This window comes from Ovis aries, chromosome 8 (genome assembly GCF_016772045.2).
Source record: "Ovis aries strain OAR_USU_Benz2616 breed Rambouillet chromosome 8, ARS-UI_Ramb_v3.0, whole genome shotgun sequence".
NCBI lineage: Eukaryota > Metazoa > Chordata > Mammalia > Artiodactyla > Bovidae > Ovis > Ovis aries.
In genome coordinates, this window is record NC_056061.1 from 20,376,955 (window position 1) to 20,396,052 (window position 19,098).

Consider the following 19,098-nt stretch of genomic DNA (forward strand, 5'->3'; position numbering starts at 1 on the left):
CCATTTACAAATGCCACCATATGACTGACAGTTGGGGTACAGAGCAAGGTTTCCATTTGTAGAGAGAGGCAGATTTGCAAATTATGGAAATATCTTTCTTCCATATATTAGGTTTAATTCGAAAGAACTAATTCTGGGAGGTTGTATGTAATCCCCATCTTATGCATGAGGAAACAGGCACTGAAAATTAACAGAGTAAAAACTGGTCTCTGACAGTTTATCTACCTTCATATACCATGTAATTCTCTCCTAGGCATTGAATGTACCCTGTGCTAGGATGACCACCCCTTGTCCAACTCCATTTACATTCACCTTCCAGTTGAAGCAGTCTCTTATATTCCATATTTCATCTTTCCTTCCCAATTTCACTCATCTAATATCTCAGTCCTGGTCACTAGCTGTTTTCCATGATTATCCATAATTGTCTGATCTTTTAAAATGTGTACATTAAGTGTAAATGTGTAATAATTGGGCCTTAGAGTTTCCCTTTCTTGGCCTTTCAACCTTCTATCCTTTTCTTTTTTATGTTAATTCATCAACAAACTTAATCAAGAGTCAGAAATTGAGATAAATTGATATGTAGGTAGGTAGGTAGATAGAAAGTTGAATAAATGGACTGAATTGTGTCCCCAAGTTTCCTTCATATGTTAAGCCTTAACCTCCAATGTGATTGTATTTGGAGACAGGACCTCTAGGGAGGTGGTGGTGGTTTAGTCGCTAAGTCGTGTCTGACTCTTGCGACCCCATGGACTGTAGGCTGCCAGGCTTCTCTGTTCATGGGATTCCCCAGGAAAGAAAACTGGAATGGGTTGCTATTTCCTTCTCCAGGGGATCTTCCTGGCCCCGGAATCAAACCCAGGTCTCCTGCATTGCAGGCAGATTCTTTTACCAACTGAGCTAAGAGGGAAGCCCTTAATTACTGTTAATTGAGGTCACAAAGGTGGGGCCTAATATAATAGGACTGATGTCCTTAGAAGAAGAAGAGATGTCAGAGATCTCTCTCTTCCCATGTGTGTGCACACAGACAAGAAGCCACGTGAGGACACGGTGAGAAGACAGTCCTCTTCAAATCAGGAAGAGACACCTTACGAAAACCCAGCCCTTACACCTTGACCTTGGGCTTCTAGCCTCCAGAACAGAGTTTCTGTTACCTAAGTCACCTAGCCTGTGAGATTTTGTTACAGCTGCCCAAGCAGATGAATACAGATACTTTATTGAACCTATTACCACTCGAGACACTGTGAGTAGAATGTGCTAAGGGAATCTTAACGTAGTTTTGAGTGCTATAGTCGAAAGGGTACTGGACTTAAGTCAAAACGCCTGGATGCAATCAAGTTCTGGTTCTCCCACTTCCTATATGTGTGAACCCAATAGTCACAATGGCCATCTTATGTGAAGAGCTGACTCATTTGAAAAGACCCCAAAGCTGGGAAAGATTGAAGGTGGGAGGAGAAGGGGATGACAGAGGATGAGATGGTTGGATGGCATCACCATCAGTAGACATGGGTTTGAGTACTCTGGGAGTTGGTGATGGACAGGGAGGCCTGGTGTGCTGCAGTCCATGGGGTCGCAAAGAGTCGGACATGACTGAGCGACTGAACTGAATAGTCACTTCACCCCTGTAAGACTGAACTCCCTCCCCTATACAAGACTAGGTTCTTTCTCAAGGTCCTCATTGCGTGAGATGTCTGATTATCAATATCCATGCAGTCAGCGAGTATAAATCATTTATAAATCATACACATCATTACACATACAATCATTACACATCATTCACCTTTGTTAGATCTTCTAACTCATTAGAAGAATTGAAGCTCCACACAATAGCAAGGAAAACCATATGACTTCCCTGATTTCTGCACATCTGTGCACATGCATTTGGGATACTTGTCAATGTGCCAAGGAGTACTAGAAACGACAATATTAGTAGGCTCTTCTCCAAGGAATATCAATGTTATAAAGATCTGGGGAGAAGAAAATACGGATATAAAGCAAGTCATGCAAAATTTGCCAAAAGATTAACTTAAAACATAGCATTCTGGAGAAAGTTTTAGCTTCTTACGGGCATCTTTGTTCATCCGCTCAATTGCTACAGTTTCTTTCTTTGTCATTTTGATGAAAATCTTTGTGGAACACTATAGCTGATAAATTTTATTGTTTAGAGCAGCAGCTGATTTTGATGGGGTTTTAAATTTATTTGCAAGTAGGTCATTTTCACAAGTCCCCAGAGGAGGAAATGGCAACCCACTCTATTATTCTTGCCTGAAAAATCCCGTAGACAAAAGAGCCTGGCAGGCTACAGTCTATGGGGTCGCAAAGATTCAGACATGACTGACTGACTAAGCACACAGCACATTTTCACAGGTAGGTTGATAGAAAATTATCCCACAGTCACACCTATATCGTCTGTCAGGCAGCTCTCAAACGCATGCAGTTAATCACAAGGGAGGCACAGCAGAGGCTATGGTCCCTGGAGAAAATTGAATGTAACTAAAGCATGCTCTTTTCAGGAAGCCTGGTATAGGAACATCTGCGGTAATTACAGTGCCAGTTTATATTTCCCTTTCTGATTTCCCTTTGGTCTTGGGGAGACTGTCAAAGTAGCCTTGGCTTCTGTCCCTTAGTTAAAGGCAAACATGTGACTCAAGCTAGAACAATTAGTCTCTCCCTCTGAGGATGTGACTCTTGAGAAGAGGGGAGCTATTAATAACACTGATAATAGTGGAACACTTGGTTCTGCAGAGAGAACCCTGAAAAAGCTCAGGGACTCTCCATTACGTTTTTTTTCCTTGGGGCCCTGGGGGTAGACTTGATCTCCATCCTTACCATATGTTTCAGTTTTTCCTTTGATTCTGTGAGCTAGTCCCAATCTTTCCAATAAATTCTTTCCTGCTTGAAGTTAGAGTCAGTTTTTATTTCTTGTAAGCAAAAGTGTATAGTGTAGGCCTTTAGGTACCAGCTTCATATATGAAATCATCACTTTTTATTTGATAAAACAATCTGCTCAATTTGCAGGAAGTTAGATGGTGGTTTTATTGGGCATTACTGTTTGTCTAGGTTTCAGAATAAAACACAAATTATTTTTAACATGGTAGGAACTTATACCTTCTTTTCTACGTTACTCCTCCCACCTCAACTTAACTGTCATTTCAACTTATCTTAACTGTCATTTCATTCATTAAAAAAAAAAAGAAAAACTTACTTAAAAATATTGCATCTCTAAATGTATTATATATTTCTGCTTAAGAGATTGAACATTAAAAAGCATTTTTTGTGGAGCAAAGAGGACTTTTAGGGCAGTGAAACTACTATGTGTGATACTATAATGGTGAATACATGTCATTACATATTTGTCCAAACCCATAGTATGCACAGAAGAATTGATACTTTTGAACTCTCAAAACAGGTCTTCTCTCAAGAGAAAAACTGACTCATTGGAAAAGACCCTGATGCTGGGAAAGATTGAAGGTGGGAGAAGAAGGGGATGACAGAGGATGAGATGGTTGGATGGCATCACTGACTCAATGGACATGAGTTTGAGTAAACTGGGAATTGGTGATGGACAGGGAGGCCTGGCGTGTTGCAGTCCATGGGGTTGCACAGAGTTGGACATGACTGAGCGACTGAACTGACTGATGGTACGTACAAAACCAAAAGAGAACCCCAGCGTAAACTGTGGACTTTAGGTGATTATGATGCGCTGATACAGGTTCATCAACTGTAATAAGTGTTCCACGTCTGGTGGGACATGTAGTAATGCGGGAGGCTATGTCTGTGTAGGGGGAGGGGGTATACAGAAAATTTCTATACTTTGCTCTCAATTCTGCTATGAACCTAAAACTGCTCTAAAAATGAGGTCTACTATTAAGAAAGAAGGAAACAAAACCTTTTCCTAAACTGCAAACAAAGCTCATCCTTAATCTATCTCATAATCATAGTAATCATCATCCACATTGATTCTGATGCTGGCGTGCTCCTCCAGCTTTGGTTTCTTTTTGGTCTCTTTGCTTTTCTCAGTCAGATGTAAGTGATGCTCACATTGCTTCATGATCTTCTTGGAAGACATCCAGCTCTCCCCTTGTCGTTCAGCTGGTGCCACACACTGTCCTCCCCTCACATCTGTGCCCTTGGCCTTCAGGACCTCTCTGGCTCTCAGGAGGCTGCAGGTGCAATTCCACGGATTTCCATCCAGATACAGGTGCCGGAGGCGAGGCAGCACCTCCAAGGCTTTGAGGTCTAAAGCAGAAAGCTTGTTGTTCCTGAGGTTTAGAACCTGAAGCTGCTTCAGATCCTTGACCTCCCTCTCAGCAATGTCCTGGATGGCATTGCCTTTTAGGTCCAGCCTGGCTAAGGTTCCTGGGAGCCTGCAAAAGCATGGGAACAGGATGTGAGAGGAGGCTGTGACAGTCATTCCAAACTGCCGAGGCAACTCACACTGAGCAACGTCCACCTCTGCTGTACCGTTCTGTTCCCTCTGAAGCTAGAAAACAGGCTTTCTTTTGAAAAGTTAATTTAAAGTACAAACCGCAGTCTTACCTATTGGCCTTTAACCCTTTCTCATAGGACTTATTTTCTAACCTTCTGATTTCTTCTATTTTATATTCATATATTTTTCTCCTCCAGTGAAAATCTTGAAAAAATGGCTAATTCCAAGTCTGGGGCAAAGTAAGCTAGAACAACTGAACCAGAATGCAATGAAGTGTTCAGAGATTAGTGGAACACCCATCATGATGGCTGCTATCCAAAATACAGTGCTAACAAGAGTGTGGAGAAATTGGAACCTTTGTGCATTGTGGATGGGAGTATAAATGGGACAGACGATATGGAAAACAGTATGGTGGTCCTCCCTAAATTAAAAATACAATTGTCATATGATCCAGCAATTCCACTTTTGTGTATATACTCAAAATAATTGAAAGGAAGTTCTCAAAGAGATACTTATGTACCCATGTTATAGTCCCATGTCAAATTCACAATAGTTAAAATGTGGAAGCAATCCAAATGTCCATTGATTGATGAGTGAGTAAGCAAAATACGAAATATAAGTACCTACAATGGAATAGTATCCAGCCTTAAAACAAAGGAAATTCTGACTCATGCTACAACATGAATAAGGATACTATGCTAAGTGGGAAAAAAAAGCCAGTCATAAAAAGATAACTTCCCTGGTGGCTCAGACGTTAAAGAATCTGCCCCAGTGTAGGAGACCCAGATTCGATCCCTGGGTCAGGAAGATTCCCTGGAGAAGGGAATGACAACCCCCTCCACTATTCTTGCCTGGATAATTCCACAGACAGAGAAGCCTGGTGTGCTATAGTCCATGGAATCACAAAGAGTCTGACATGACTGACTGACAAACATTTCACTTCAAAAGATAACCACTGTATGATTCTACTTATATAAGATGTCTAGAGTAGTCAAATTCATAGAAACAGAAAGTAGAATAGTGGTTGTCAGGGATTTAGGGGAGAGAGGAAATAAGCTGTTTAATGGGTACAGAGTTTCAGTTTCGCAAGATGAAAAAGTTCTGGACACTGGTTGCACGACAATGCAAATATACTCAGTATTGAATTGTACATTTTAAAATGGTTAACGTGGTAAATTTCATGTTATGTGTGTTTTACCACAATTTTTCTTTTTTTAAATAGAGATAATGGAATTGCGTCTCCAGCTTGGAGAGGCTCCTACTAATGAAATTTGAGGATCAAAAGAGACTAGCAACTATAAATAACCATAACTCACTGAATGAATTAAGATCTCTGGGTCCATAGTGATATTTATTAAAAAAAAAAAAAAAGAAACAGAAAAAGAGAGAGAAAAAAGCTACACAATAATGTTAAATGGGGAAAATAGAAGACAAAATTGACTGATCTGAAATACATAAAAACAACTTATGGCTAGACATGGGTTGTTTTTGAGCAGTTATGGATGACTCCTTTATTTCTCAGCACACAAAGTTTTCAACCTTGAACAGCTATTGCTGTATAATCAAGAAAAAAAAAATTTTTAACTGTGGATAACAATTTGAAAAATTTCATGCTAACGACTGTTGATAAAAATAAAAAAGGATCACAGTTGTGAACTGAAAATCTTTCTGTGAATCAACAACTTTCCGTTAAGCGCTATTCTCTTTATGAAGTGCAATAAGTGAAAAAGTTTTATGGGAAAAAAGTCCCGCAAAATACCACCCAAATGCTATCTTCATGCCATCTGAACGTATTCTATTTCATGCTTTTTAGTATTCACTGGAATTTTTTATGGTGGTCTCAGTCATATGATTGCTATGCCAAAGAGAAAGAAACAAATGAATTTAACCATATTTTACAACAATATTACCTTTTGTTTTTTATAGTGTTATTTTTAGATGAATTTAATTCTAAAAAGTTAATCTTTTAGGTTACTGGAATTGGTAGCCATTTTCTTCTTCAGGGGATCTTCCCAACCCAGGGCTCGAACCCTAGTCTCCCGCATTGCTGGCAGATTCTTTACCATCTGAGCCACCAGGGAAGCCCACGGTTACTGGCACTTAGCCCAAATTTTGCCCTTGATTTTTTTCTTTGATATTTACATTTTATAGTTGTATATATTTATGTTTATGTATTTTATATTTGTATTCATCTCTTAAACCATATAATGCATATACATACAAAAGTGTTTGTGCTTTTGAATATTTTAAAGTCATGCTTGTTTAAAATGACTTTTTTTTAAATTTGGAATTAAATTTACCTAACAAAAGAGTAACCTCTTACCAGGGAAAATCACTTCATACATTTTAACAGTGTGGTATAAGCTTCTGCAAAGACATTTTCTCTTAATAAGTTTGTTGTTAATACAATTAACAATTTTTGAATTGATATTCACAGTTAAAATTCAGTTTGAAATTAATCCCTGAGAGGATGTAACTTTGTGCACACACCAGCTTATCCAGCTTACATCTCCAGAAGTTAGACAGAAAACCTGTGTGTAGCTTTTTTTTTCCCCAAGAAAAAAATGCACTGTTAATTAGTGATGAAGCGGCAGCCAAGGCTCTGTAAATATTGAGGGTACAAGGGGCACAGCTGAGGAAAGATAGGGTAAACTCAAGAGTCAAGTCTCCTTATTAAGACTTTAAGTTCTAACTTTGGCTATTCTATCTACTAGTATGTGACTTCAGGTTAATTATCCAGCTCTTTTTTTTTGGCCGCATCCACAGCATGTGGGATCTCTGTTCCCCAACTAGGGATTGAACCCAGCCGCTTGCATTGGAAGTGGAGTCTTAACCACTGGGCCATGGGGAAGTCCCAGTTATTTAGCTTTTTAAAGCTTCTGATTTTCCAAGTATTCACTGCACAGAAGTCACATAAAAATGTTAACTAAAGAAAATGAGCAAGCCAAGCTTTTCTTTTAAACGAACACAGTTATTCAGTTATCAGCTGGGTAGCCAAAAACTGTACCTGTTCTTAGGACTCTTTTTTTTTTCTTTCATGTTATTATGGATAATTAAAATGGTATTATAAAAGAAATCGGTAATTTCCTTCTTTTGTGATCTTTTGGCAGTCATTTATTTCTTTGATATAATTTGTCTTTATAAGTCTGATTTCTATAAAAATATAGCCCTGATTTTAAGACAAACAAGTGTCTAGAAATGCTGTTTGTTCTTTGGGCAGTATCCCTTTTTAGAGTAAAAAGAGGCAAACCCCCATTTTGTCAGTAGATGGCACTTCAGTGTAAGAGAAAATGCTAACTGGCTTTACTACGTTGTAGAAAGCTATTCTGGATTTGAATTATCCAAATTGTGAATAATGAAGGAGTGGTGTAACTTATCTTTGTTCCCTGAGATGCAGACTGGTGAAATGAGAAGCAGCAAAAAGTGAGACCCAGGTTCCGGGTAGTCTAAATTCTAAGTTGTGGTTGAGTCACTCAGTCGTGTCCAACTCTTGTGACCCCATGGACTATAGGCCGCCAGGCTCCTCTGTCCATGGCATTTTTCAGGCCAGAAAACTGGATTGGGTTGCCATTTCCTCCTCCAGGGGATCTTCCCGACCCAGGGATCACACGCACATCTTCTGCATTAGCAGGCAGATTCTTTATGGCTGAGTCACCAGGGAAGCCCAAGGAATAGATAGTATTGTATTTTAATTCTTTACAGGAGGGAAACCATGGAAAAACTTTTTGGGGTCCTTCCAAATTTCCAGTTCAAATACAAATTGCAGAGTAGGGGTTTGGTGGTCCTGATGGGGAATTTAAAAATCACTTTCTATAAGAACACAGGCCAAGTTCTCTGACAGAGTAGAGGGCTGGGTGGCTTCATTTATGCCTCATGGGCATATACCCCCTGGTAGCTCACTACTTGCCCCATTGTCCTTTCCCAGTAGTTCTCAACCTGGGCTACGCCTTAAATTCATCTGGGGAGCTTTTTAAAAATACTGATGCCTGGGGTAAAGACATAATTGGTTTGAAGTGAGGTCTAGGCATGAATGGGCTTTTTTAAAGTTATCCAGATAATTCAATTGTGAAATCAGATTTGAAAATTAGGGTTAGCTCAGGATTGCAATGGCTTCCCTGGTGGATCAGTGGTAAAAAAAAATCTGCCTGCAATGCAGGACACCTGGCTTCAATTCCTGGATTGGGAAGATCCCCTGGAGGAGGGCATGGCAACCCACTCCACTATTCTTGCCTGGAGAATTCCATGGACAGAGGAGCCTGGCAGGCTACAGTCCATAGGGTTGCACAGAGTCGGACAGGACTGAAGCGACTGAGGAGCAGCAGCAGCAGGCTTCAGTTCAGTTTAGTGGCTCAGAAGTGTCCGAGTCTGCGACCCCATGCACTGCAGCGCGCCATGCTTCCCTGTCCATCACCAACTCCCAGAGTGTGCTCAAACTCATGTCCATTAAGTCAGTGATGCCATCCAGCCATCTCATCCTCTGTCATCCCCTTCTCCTCCCGCCTTCAATCTTTCCCAGCATCAGGGTCTTTTCCAATGAGCCAGTTCTTCACGTCAGGTGGCCAAAGGATTGGAGTTTCAGCTTCAGCATCAGTCCTTCCAATGAATATTCAGGACTGATTTCTTTTAGGATGGACTGGTTGGATCCTCCTGCAGTCCAAGGGACTCTCAAGAGTCTTCTCCAACACCACAGTTCAAAAGCATCAATTCTTCGGCACTCCGCTTTCTTTATGGTCTAACTCTCACATCCATACATGACTACTGGGAAAACCATAGCTTTGACTAGGTGGACCTTTGTTGGTAAAGTAATGTCTCTGCTTTTAATATGCTATCTAGGTTGATCATAGCTTTTCTTCCAAGGAGCAAGTGTCTTTTAATTTCATGGCTGCAGTCACCATCTGCAGAGATTTGGGAGCCCAAAAATATAAAGTCTCTCACTGTTTCCATTGTTTCCCCATCTATTTGCCACAAAGTGATGGGACCAGATGCCACGATCTTAGTTTTTTGAATGTTGAGTTTTAAGCAGCAGGCTTGCAAACCCATTATACACTCTGCTGGGTAAAAGCATTGTGCTTTCTGTAGTCACTTATTAAGGCACAGATACTCTGTCAGAAGTAATTAAGAATAATTAAGCTACTTTTCACTCATTAAACTTAGCAGGATTACTTCTCCAAATGCTTTCTAAAAGTCACCTGAATAGAAAAATTCACCAAGTTCACAGTTTTGTCCATGGCTGTCACAGCCCGCTGAGAATCCTTAGGTGATATAGTCACTCCCTAACTTGTTTTGTGACTTTTTACTTTCTGCATATTTTTTTGAGGAGCATGCAGTAATCAAAAATGTAATAGAGAAATTATTAAAATAACAAGAATGTTGTTGTTCAGTCACTCAGTCATGTCTGACTCTTTGCAACCCCATGAACTGCAGCACACCAGGCTTCCCTGTCCTTCACTATCTTCCAGAGTTTGCTCAAACTCATGTCCATTGAACCAGTGATACCATCCAACCATCTCATCTTCTGTCATCCCTTTCTCCTTCTGCCTTCAATTTTTCCCAGCAATCAGGGTCTTTTCCAATTATCAGTTCTTCACACCAGGTAGCCAAACACTATTGGAGCTTCGGCTTCAGCATCAGTCCTTCCAATGAATATTCAGGGTTGATTTCCTTTAGGATTGACTTATTTAATCTCCTTGCAGTCCAAGGGACTCTCAAGAGTCTTCTCCAACACCACAGTTCAAAAGCATCAATTCTTCAGCATTCAGCCTTCTTTATGGTCCAGCTCTCATATCTGTACATGAGTACTAGAGAAACCATAGCTTTGACTATACAGACCTTTGTCAGGAAAGTGATGTCTCTGCTTTTTAATACGCTGTCCAGGTTTGTCAGAGCGTTTCTTCCAAGGAGCAAGCATCTTTTACTTTCATGGCTGCAGTCACCATCTGCAGTGATTTGGGAGCCCAAGAAAAAAAAACCTGTTACCATTTCCATTGTTTCCATGAAGTGATGGGATAGGATGCCATGATCTTGGTCTTAAAAATGAGAGTCGTGAAATACTGCCCACATGCTCTAGCCTTAGAGCCTTTGTACTGGCTATTGTATCTAGAAAACTCCCACCCCCGCACACCCTGCCCACCACCCTGCAAATTGCATTATGGCTAAATCTGTCAGCTTCTTCCAGTCTTTGCTTAAAGCTTACCTTTATAAGGGGAGTACCCTTCTTACCTTATTAGAAATTACAACCAGCTACCCCTACTCTTTACAGTCTTGAACCTGGTAACCCTGCTTGTTTTTTGTTGTTAGTTAAAACACCTAACAATATCTAAATGTTATATAGTTTACTTATATATTATGTTGTCATTCTTTCATTGCTAGAATTTAAGAGCAAGAAGTTTTATCTCTCTATTAGACTGATGTATCCCAAGTGCCTGGTAAAGTACCTGGCACGTGGTGAATGCCAAAACATACTTGTTGAATTAAATTGATTGTATATGCATGTTTATTCATTAAGAGAAATTGATTACTTTCAAATCATTCTCAATATAGAATTTTAAATACAGAGTTCAGTTTGAAAAATCACTTTTTGATGTTTTGCACTGGGGATAGTTAACATACCATATACTTTTTAAATCCCTTTTTCAACTAGAAAAAAAATGAACATCTGTCCATATAAAATATAATTTTATTCCTTTCTCATTGATAAGAAAATTTATCATAATGAACAATGACAATAAGTAAATCTAGTGCTACAGGATCCTACAGAACCAGAAGTTGATATATTAATTGTGAGGAATTTAATAATGATAATAGGGTAGGAAGCCTTTTTTCTATAAAGTGCTGAAAAGAAAAAGAATCTGCTGATAGGCACGCTTAATAAACAATGTATCTTTTTAGGAGAATAATAGTACTTACTTTTCTATTTTTATTCTACTTTAAAATGTGAAACATGGGATAAAAGTTAAATAAATAGAGTCAATTAACATGAACATATTAGTAACAGATTATGCCTTTGGTTAGAGGGGAACAAGCACAGTGGGTTGGGGATAGAAGTAGGGATATTTGGGAAAAGATTATGAAGGGCCAGAGGATGAGGATATATGTGTGTTTGTGCGTGAGAGAAAGAGAATAGAAAAAACAACTGGAAACACAAAGTAAGACCAACACAAACTGACTCACACACTCACAGACAGGCCCACAGAAAATTGAGCAGCACCCCGCAGCACTGAGAAAAGCATGCGGCTCCTAAACACGTAATTCAAATTAAATGCAATGTTAGATTGCAAGGTTTTGATTTTTCAAAACCTTATGTACTATTCCAATGCTTTTAAAAATATAAATGTCTTACTACATTTCCCCGCTCAGTTTTTCCTGGGGTCCTCGCTTTGCTAGTGGTTAAACACATGCCTTGCTTCCCAAATGGTGCAGTGGAATCTGCCTGCCAGTGCGGAAGATGCAAGAGACACGAGTTCTGTCCTTGGGTCGGGAAGATGCCCTGTAGTGAAACGGCAACCTGCTCCAATATTCTTGCCTGGAAAATTCCATGGACAGAGGAACCTGGCAGCTACAGTCCATGGGGTCCTAAAGAGTCAGACAGGACTAAGCATGCACCCCCTTAAGCACATGCCTAGTGGGCCTGCTGCTGGATCCAGGCCACAGTTTAGAAAACCAGAACACATTTTTACAAGCAATAGCCCCCTGTGATGTTCGTTAGCATACTTCCCTGAAGCTGCAGTCACTTCTAATACAGATCTCCTGTTGGTATCTTGTCCCACAGGCAAGGCAAGTTAGTGTAGGAGTCAGCTTGAGGGCTTGAGATTCCAAACCCTTGTTTAAAACTTCTGCCTCTGAACTCTTGGATAGCTTTAATTAGATAAATTACGTTTACTTGGACTACTTTTCTTTCTTTTATAATGTATTTAGTTGCCCCCATCTTTGGAAGACTTGTCTGGTAAGTTCCATAGATGATAAAGCTCACTTACCGCAGAGGTATAGACAGAAGTTGGTTCTGCTCCAAGGCCAAATTGGAGAGCTGGGAACACTTCTGCAGGGCTCCAGCTTCAAACAAGCTGACAATGTTGTTGTCCAGAAACAAGTGTTTCAAATCTCGGAGGTCCCGGAAATCTTGCGCCGTAACTTTCCGAATCAGATTATTGCTGATATCCAGCTTTTGTAGCCGGGCTGGTAGTCGGAGGGGCAACGTCTGAAGTTGGTTTTGGGACACTTCAAGGGTGGTTAAATTGGCAAGGAGCTGTGCCCCCTCGATGGAAGAGAGTGAGTTTTCTGACAGGTAAAGGTGGGAAAGATTCTCTAAGTGTTTCATATCTCGAAACCTCACCGCTTTGAGCCGGTTTCTCTCCATTTTTAAAGAGAGCAAAGATTTGGGGAGGTTAATAGGAATTTTAGTCAGAAAGTTACTACTGAAACTGAGAAATTGCAGAGACTGAAGGGAAGTGAAGAAGCTAGCTGGTATGAGATGTAGCTTGTTATTCTCCATGCTCAGATGTTTCAGATGGGGAAGTGCCAGCGGTCCCTCCACATTCTCGATGTTGTTGGCGTCTAACATCAAGCTTTGCAGACTGACAAGGGAGGAGAGCATACTGGGAGAGACAGAAGAGATCAGATTGTTTTTCAGTTCAAGGATTTTTAATTTCTTCAGTCCTTCAAAATCAGATCCGTGAAGGACATATATTGAATTATCATTTAGTTTTAACACTTCAAGACTGGCCGGGAGAGCACGGGGGACCCGTCTTAACTTATTTTTCCAAAGTTCCAAGGTCTTCAAAGTACTCAGAATTTTGAAAGTGTCGTTTTCTACTGACTCTGTTCCACTGGCCAGCAGAAGAAAATCTTCTAGAGCTAACATTTGGGAAAAGTTAGATAGCTATTAAAAACAAACAAACAAACAAAAAAAAACCAGGGATGGGGAAGAGAGGAGAAAAGCAGTAAATTAGGATGATTATTTTTAAAAAGGCATATACGTTATCATTCAATACCAATGATACTTCAGCTTTTTCCTTCAGGATCTTTTTTTTTTTTTTTTTTTTTGACCAGAATTACTTAAAACTTGTTTTAATTGGAGGAAAGTTACTTTACAATATTGTATTGGTTTTGCTATACAACAACACAAATCAGTCATAATTATATACATATATGTATATATACCCTTCCCTCTGGAACCTCTCTCCCCACCCCTTTCCCTCCCTCAAGGTCATCAGAGCACGGGCTGGGCTCCATGTGGTTTTAAATTATCTCTTGGAAAAGGATAGAAACTCAGGTCCTGACCGTTTTTATTCACAACTGCTAGCAGTGTAAGAGGTCTAAAATATTTTAAGAACTTTCATACACTATTGGTAGACATAAAATTGGCCAACTTTTGCTGTGTATTCTTTGACCCAGCAAGTTTACTTCTAGGTAGAAGTGCTTACAAATCGCACAATGATGTGTGCGACAGGATCGACAGGATGTTCTTTGTTGCATCATCTTGTAACAGCCAAAAAGGAAACAATCTGGAAATTCCACCAAGCTGTTAACTACAGTTGCTAACTCTTAGGGGGTAAGGTTATAGGGAATTTTCATTATCTACCTACATTTCGCATTGTTTAGATGTTTAACGTTTTTTAATTACATTTAAACAATTTTAAGCATTAAAAGTAAAAAAATATTAATGTCCTAGATACTGCTATCAATTGGATGGGCCTATCAGAAAGACATTTTCAAGTATATTATAGTTTGGAAAACTAGTCTCCTTGTTCCCACTCCCCAATTTTTGTTTCATTGATGAAAAAGATTCATGAAGAAACAAATAGGATACATGTGTCTCCATGTCAGTAGAGCAAGGAGTCCTTTCATGCATATACCCCAGACCTAATGCAAATCCTCTCCTCAGTTTTAGGACTCTGATGCACTTTCTCCATGGTTTGCAAGTTCAAGCACCCCTATCTTTCCACATACCCCCCAAACTCCTAGCTTGACATCTGGTCTTTTTTAGGATAATGTAATTTTTGGTATTTGTTTCTCAGAGTAAAATCATGTTTAGGTAAACGAAGAATTGTTCCAGATTTTCCTCAGCTTGATAAATCTTCACAAAATTTTCAACCTGATTTAGAATTCAGGTAAGCTGGAATTTTCAATGCACAATTTTATGTCTTACTGTCTACAGCTTATAAATGTTGATTTAATTGTGCAGTTGAACCCTTTTCTAATACCAGTATATGGTTAATACCTTCAAAGTGGGTTAATTCTGCAGCACATATTTGTTATATGTGATTATACTATAGGAAGACCTGTGATGTGAATTATGGTATATTTCACTGCAGATGGTGACTGCAGCCATGAAATTAAAAGACGCTTACTCCTTGGAAGGAAAGTTATGACCAACCTAGATAGCATATTCAAAAGCAGAGACATTACTTTGCCAACAAAGGTCCATCTAGTCAAGGCTATGGTTTTTCCAGTGGTAATGTATGGATGTGAGAGTTGGACTGTGAAGAAAGCTGAGTGCCAAAGAATTGATGCTTTTCAGCTGTGGTGTTGGAGAAGACTCCTGAGAGTCCCTTGGACTGCAAGGAGATCCAACCAGTCCATTCTGAAGGAGATCAGCCCTGGGATTTCTTTGGAAGGAATGACACTAAAGCTGAAACTCCAGTACTTTGGCCACCTCATGCGAAGAGTTGACTCATTGGAAAAGACTCTGATGCTGGGAGGGATTGGGGGCAGGAGGAAAAGGGGACAACAGAGGATGAGATAGCTGGTTGGCATCACCGACTCAATGGACGTGAGTTTGAGTGAACTCCGGGAGTTGGTGATGGACAGGGAGGCCTGGCGTGCTGTGATTCATGGGGTCCCAAAGAGTCGGACACGAGTGAGCGACTGAACTGAACTGAACTGAACTGAAAGCATCACCTAAAATGGTACATTAGTTGAAGAATCTCATGTTAAAAATTCAGTAAAAAAATATTTTTAATAATAAAAATTTTGGCAGCTGCTTTGGCTTATATATTGCTGCTAACATTTGATATTTTCTTAATGATTAATCAGATGCATTAATTAGTCATAGTCCCAAGAATAATACGGTTTTTTTTTTGCATTTGTTGAGCATCTACAAGTTCCATGTGCTTTTTTTATATGTTATCATTAGTTCTCCTTATATCCCTGCAAGTTTGAATTTCAACAAGGTCTACAGAACTCCAAAGCCCTTTCTTCCTCAACTCATCATTTTCTAATACATTTTCTGCTGCCTGTGGTCTATGAGACACAAGATCTGGACACAGATCATATTTTTAGAAAAGCAGAAATTTTAGAGATTATATAGTACAGATCTTCCATATAATGGATGGTTTAAGGTGGAATCAAGATTGCCAGGAGAAATATCAATAACCTAAGATATGCAGATGATACCCCCTTAAGGCAGAAAGTGAAGAATTAAAGACCCTCTTGATGAAAGTGAAAGAGTAGAGTGAAAAAGTTGGCTTAAAACTCAACATTCAGAAAACCAAGATCATGACAGCCAGTCCCATCACTTCATGGCAAATAGATGGGGAAATAATGGAAACAGTGACAGGTTTTATTTTCTTGGGCTGCAAAATCACTGCAGAAGGTGACTGCAGCCATGAAATTTAAAAGACACTTGCTCCTTGGAAGAAAAGCTATGACCAACCTAGACAGTATATTAAAAAGCAGAGACATTACTTTACCAACAAATGTCCATCTAGTCAAAGCTATGGTTTTTCCAGTGGTCATGTATGGATGTGAGAGTTAGACTATAAAGAAAGCTGAGTGCTGAAGAATTGATGCTTTTGAACTGTGGTGTTAGAGAGGATTCTTGAGATTCCCTTGGACTGCAAGAGGAACAAACCAGTCAATCCTAAAGGAGATCAGCCCTGAATATTCATTGGAAGGACTGATGCTGAAGCTGAAACTCCAATACTTTGGCCACCTGATGTGAAGAACTGGCTCATTGGAAAAGACCCTGATGCTGAGAAAGATCGAGAGCAGGGGGAGAAGGGGATGACAGAGGATGAGATGGTCATGAGTTTGAGCAAACTCCAGAAGTTGGTGGACAGGGAAGCTTTGTGTGCTGCAGTCCATGGGGTTGCAAAGATTCGGACACGACTGAGTGACTGAACTGAACTGAATGAGGCCAAAAAATAAAACTAAAATAAATGACCTGTCCAAGACTCAGGGTGTTTAATCTATTCTTCATTTTAAAGTGCCTTTTTCAGGCTTTCTTTCATATAAAGTCACAAATGACTCTACACATAGATTTGCACCTCTGGGACTGTTGATCTCCCGAAAAAAAGACCTTGATGTTGCAAATGCTTCCACTTCTATCTGCGTGAGGACAGACCCTAAAAAGACTGCTGACTATGCAGCCAGTCTCAGAGATGACATGAATCTGAATAGACAGTTTCTTTGAGGACAAAGTGTGGTGTGGGAGCTTCAATTTGTCTCCATTTTTATTTATATATAGTCGAGCCTACATAGTAAATACTAGTTATATTCTTAACTGAATCCAGGGAATAGTCATTTTGTGTTAATAAGCATAGAGAACTTTTTCCCTTTATCAGGTGAATGCAGATTACTTTTGCCAAAGCCAAAACAACACCCAGTTGTGGATGTGACTGGTGATGGAAATAAAGTCCGATGCTGTAAAGAACAATATTGCATAGAAACCTGGAATGTTAGGTCCATGAATCAAGGAAAATTGGAAGTGGTCAAACAGGAGACGGCAAGAATGAGCATTAACATTTTAGGAATCAGAGAACTGAAATAGACTGGAATGGGTGAATTTAACTCAGATGACCATTATATCTACTACTGTGGGCAAGAATCCCTTAGAAGAAATGGAGTAGCCATCATAGTTAACAAAAGAGTCCAAAATGCAGTACTTGGATACAGTCTCAAAAATGACAAAATTATCTCTGTTTGTTTCCAAGGCAAATCATTCAAAATCACAGTAATCCAAGTCTATGTCTCGACCAGTAATGCTGAAGAAGCTGAAGTTGAACAGTTCTATGAAGACCTACAAGACCTTCTAGAACTAACACGCAAAAAACATGTCCTCTTCATTATAGGGGACTGAAATGCAAAAGTAGGAAGTCAAGAGCTACCTGGAGTAACAGGAAAATTTGCCCTTGGAGTACAAAATGATGCAGGTCAAAGGCTAACAGAGTTTTGCCAAGAGAATGCACTGGTCATAGTAAACACCCTCTTCCAACAACACAAGAGAAGACTCTACATGTGGACATCACCAGATGGTCAATACCGAAAGCAGGTTGGTTATATTCTTTGCAGCCAAAGATGGAGAAGCTCTATATAGTCAGCAAAATCAAGACAGAGAGCTGTTGTGGCTCAGATCATGAACTGCTTATTGCCAAATTCAGACTTAAATTGAAGCAAGTAGGGAAAACCACTAGACCATTAAGGTATGACCTAAATCAAATCCCTTACAATTATACAATGTAAGTGACAAACAGATTCAATGCATTAGATCTGATAGACAAAGTGCCTGAAGAACTGTGGATGGAGGTTCGTGACATTTTACAGGAGGCAGTGATCAAGATCATCCCCCAGAAAAAGAAATGCAAAAAGGCAAAATGGTTGTCTGAGGAGGACTTGAGTATCTGAGAAAAGAAGAGAAGCAAAAGGCAAAGGAGCAAAGAAAAGATATACTGATTTGAATGCAGAGTTCCAAAGAATAGCAAGGAGGGATAAGAAAGCCTTCCTCGGTGATCAATGTAAAGAAATAGAGGAAAGCAATAAAATGGAAAAGAGTAGAGATCTCTTTAAGAAAATTAGAGATACCAAGAGAACATTTCATGCAAAGCTGAGCACAATAAAGGACAGAAATGGTATGGACCTAACAGAAGCAGAAGATAATAAGAAGAGGTGGTAAGAATACACAGAAGAACTAAACAAAAAAGATCTTCATGACCCAGATAACTACAATGGTATGATCACTCACCTAGAGCCAGACATCCCTAGAATGTGAAGTCAAGTGGGCCTTAGGAAGCATCACTTCAAACACAGCTAGTGGAGGTGATGGAATTCCAGTTGAGCTATTTCAAATCCTAAAAGATAATGCTATGAAAGTGCTGCACTCAATATGCCAGCAAATTTGGAAAACTCAGCAGTGGCCACAGGACTGGAAAAGGTCAGTTTTCATTTCAATCCCAAAGAAAGGCAATGACAAAGAATGCTCAGACTACTACACGATTGCACTCGTCTCACACATTAGCAAAGTAATACTCAAAATTCTCCAAGCCATGTTTCAACAGTACATGAACTGTGAACTTCTAGATGTTCAAACTGGATTTAGAAAAGGCAGAGGAACCAGAGATCAAGTTGCCAACATCCGTTGGCTCATCAAAAAAGCAAGAGAGTTCCAGAAATACATCTACTGCTTTTTTACTATGACAAAGCCTTTGATTGTGTGGATCACAACAAACTGTGGAAAATTCTTCAAGAGATGTGAATACCAGACCACCTGACCTGCCTCCTGAGAAATTTGTATGCAGGTCAAGAAGCAACAATTAGAATTGGACATGGAACAACAGACTGGTTCTAAATTGGGAAAGGAGTACGTTAAGGCTGTATATTGTCACCCTGCTTATTTAACTTCTGTGCAAAGTATAGAAGCTGGAATCAAGACACACAAGCTGGAATCAAGATTGCCGGGA

The 19,098-nt window shown here is 39.7% G+C and overlaps 1 protein-coding gene across 1 annotated transcript in view; it reads right to left on the reverse strand.

Moving 5' to 3' along the window:
- Window positions 1–1,713: 1,713 nt before the first annotated feature.
- LOC101102818 (nephrocan-like) overlaps window positions 1,714–19,098 on the reverse strand; it is a 36,167-nt gene continuing 18,782 nt past the window's right edge. Inside the window, exons 2-3 of the mRNA XM_004011169.6 lie at window positions 12,400–13,301; window positions 1,714–4,364 (exon numbers count right to left, since the gene is read on the reverse strand). Coding sequence (XP_004011218.2) covers window positions 3,917–4,364; window positions 12,400–13,301 — 1,350 coding nt within the window. The 3' untranslated portion in view covers window positions 1,714–3,916. The remainder of the gene's footprint in view (window positions 4,365–12,399; window positions 13,302–19,098) is intronic.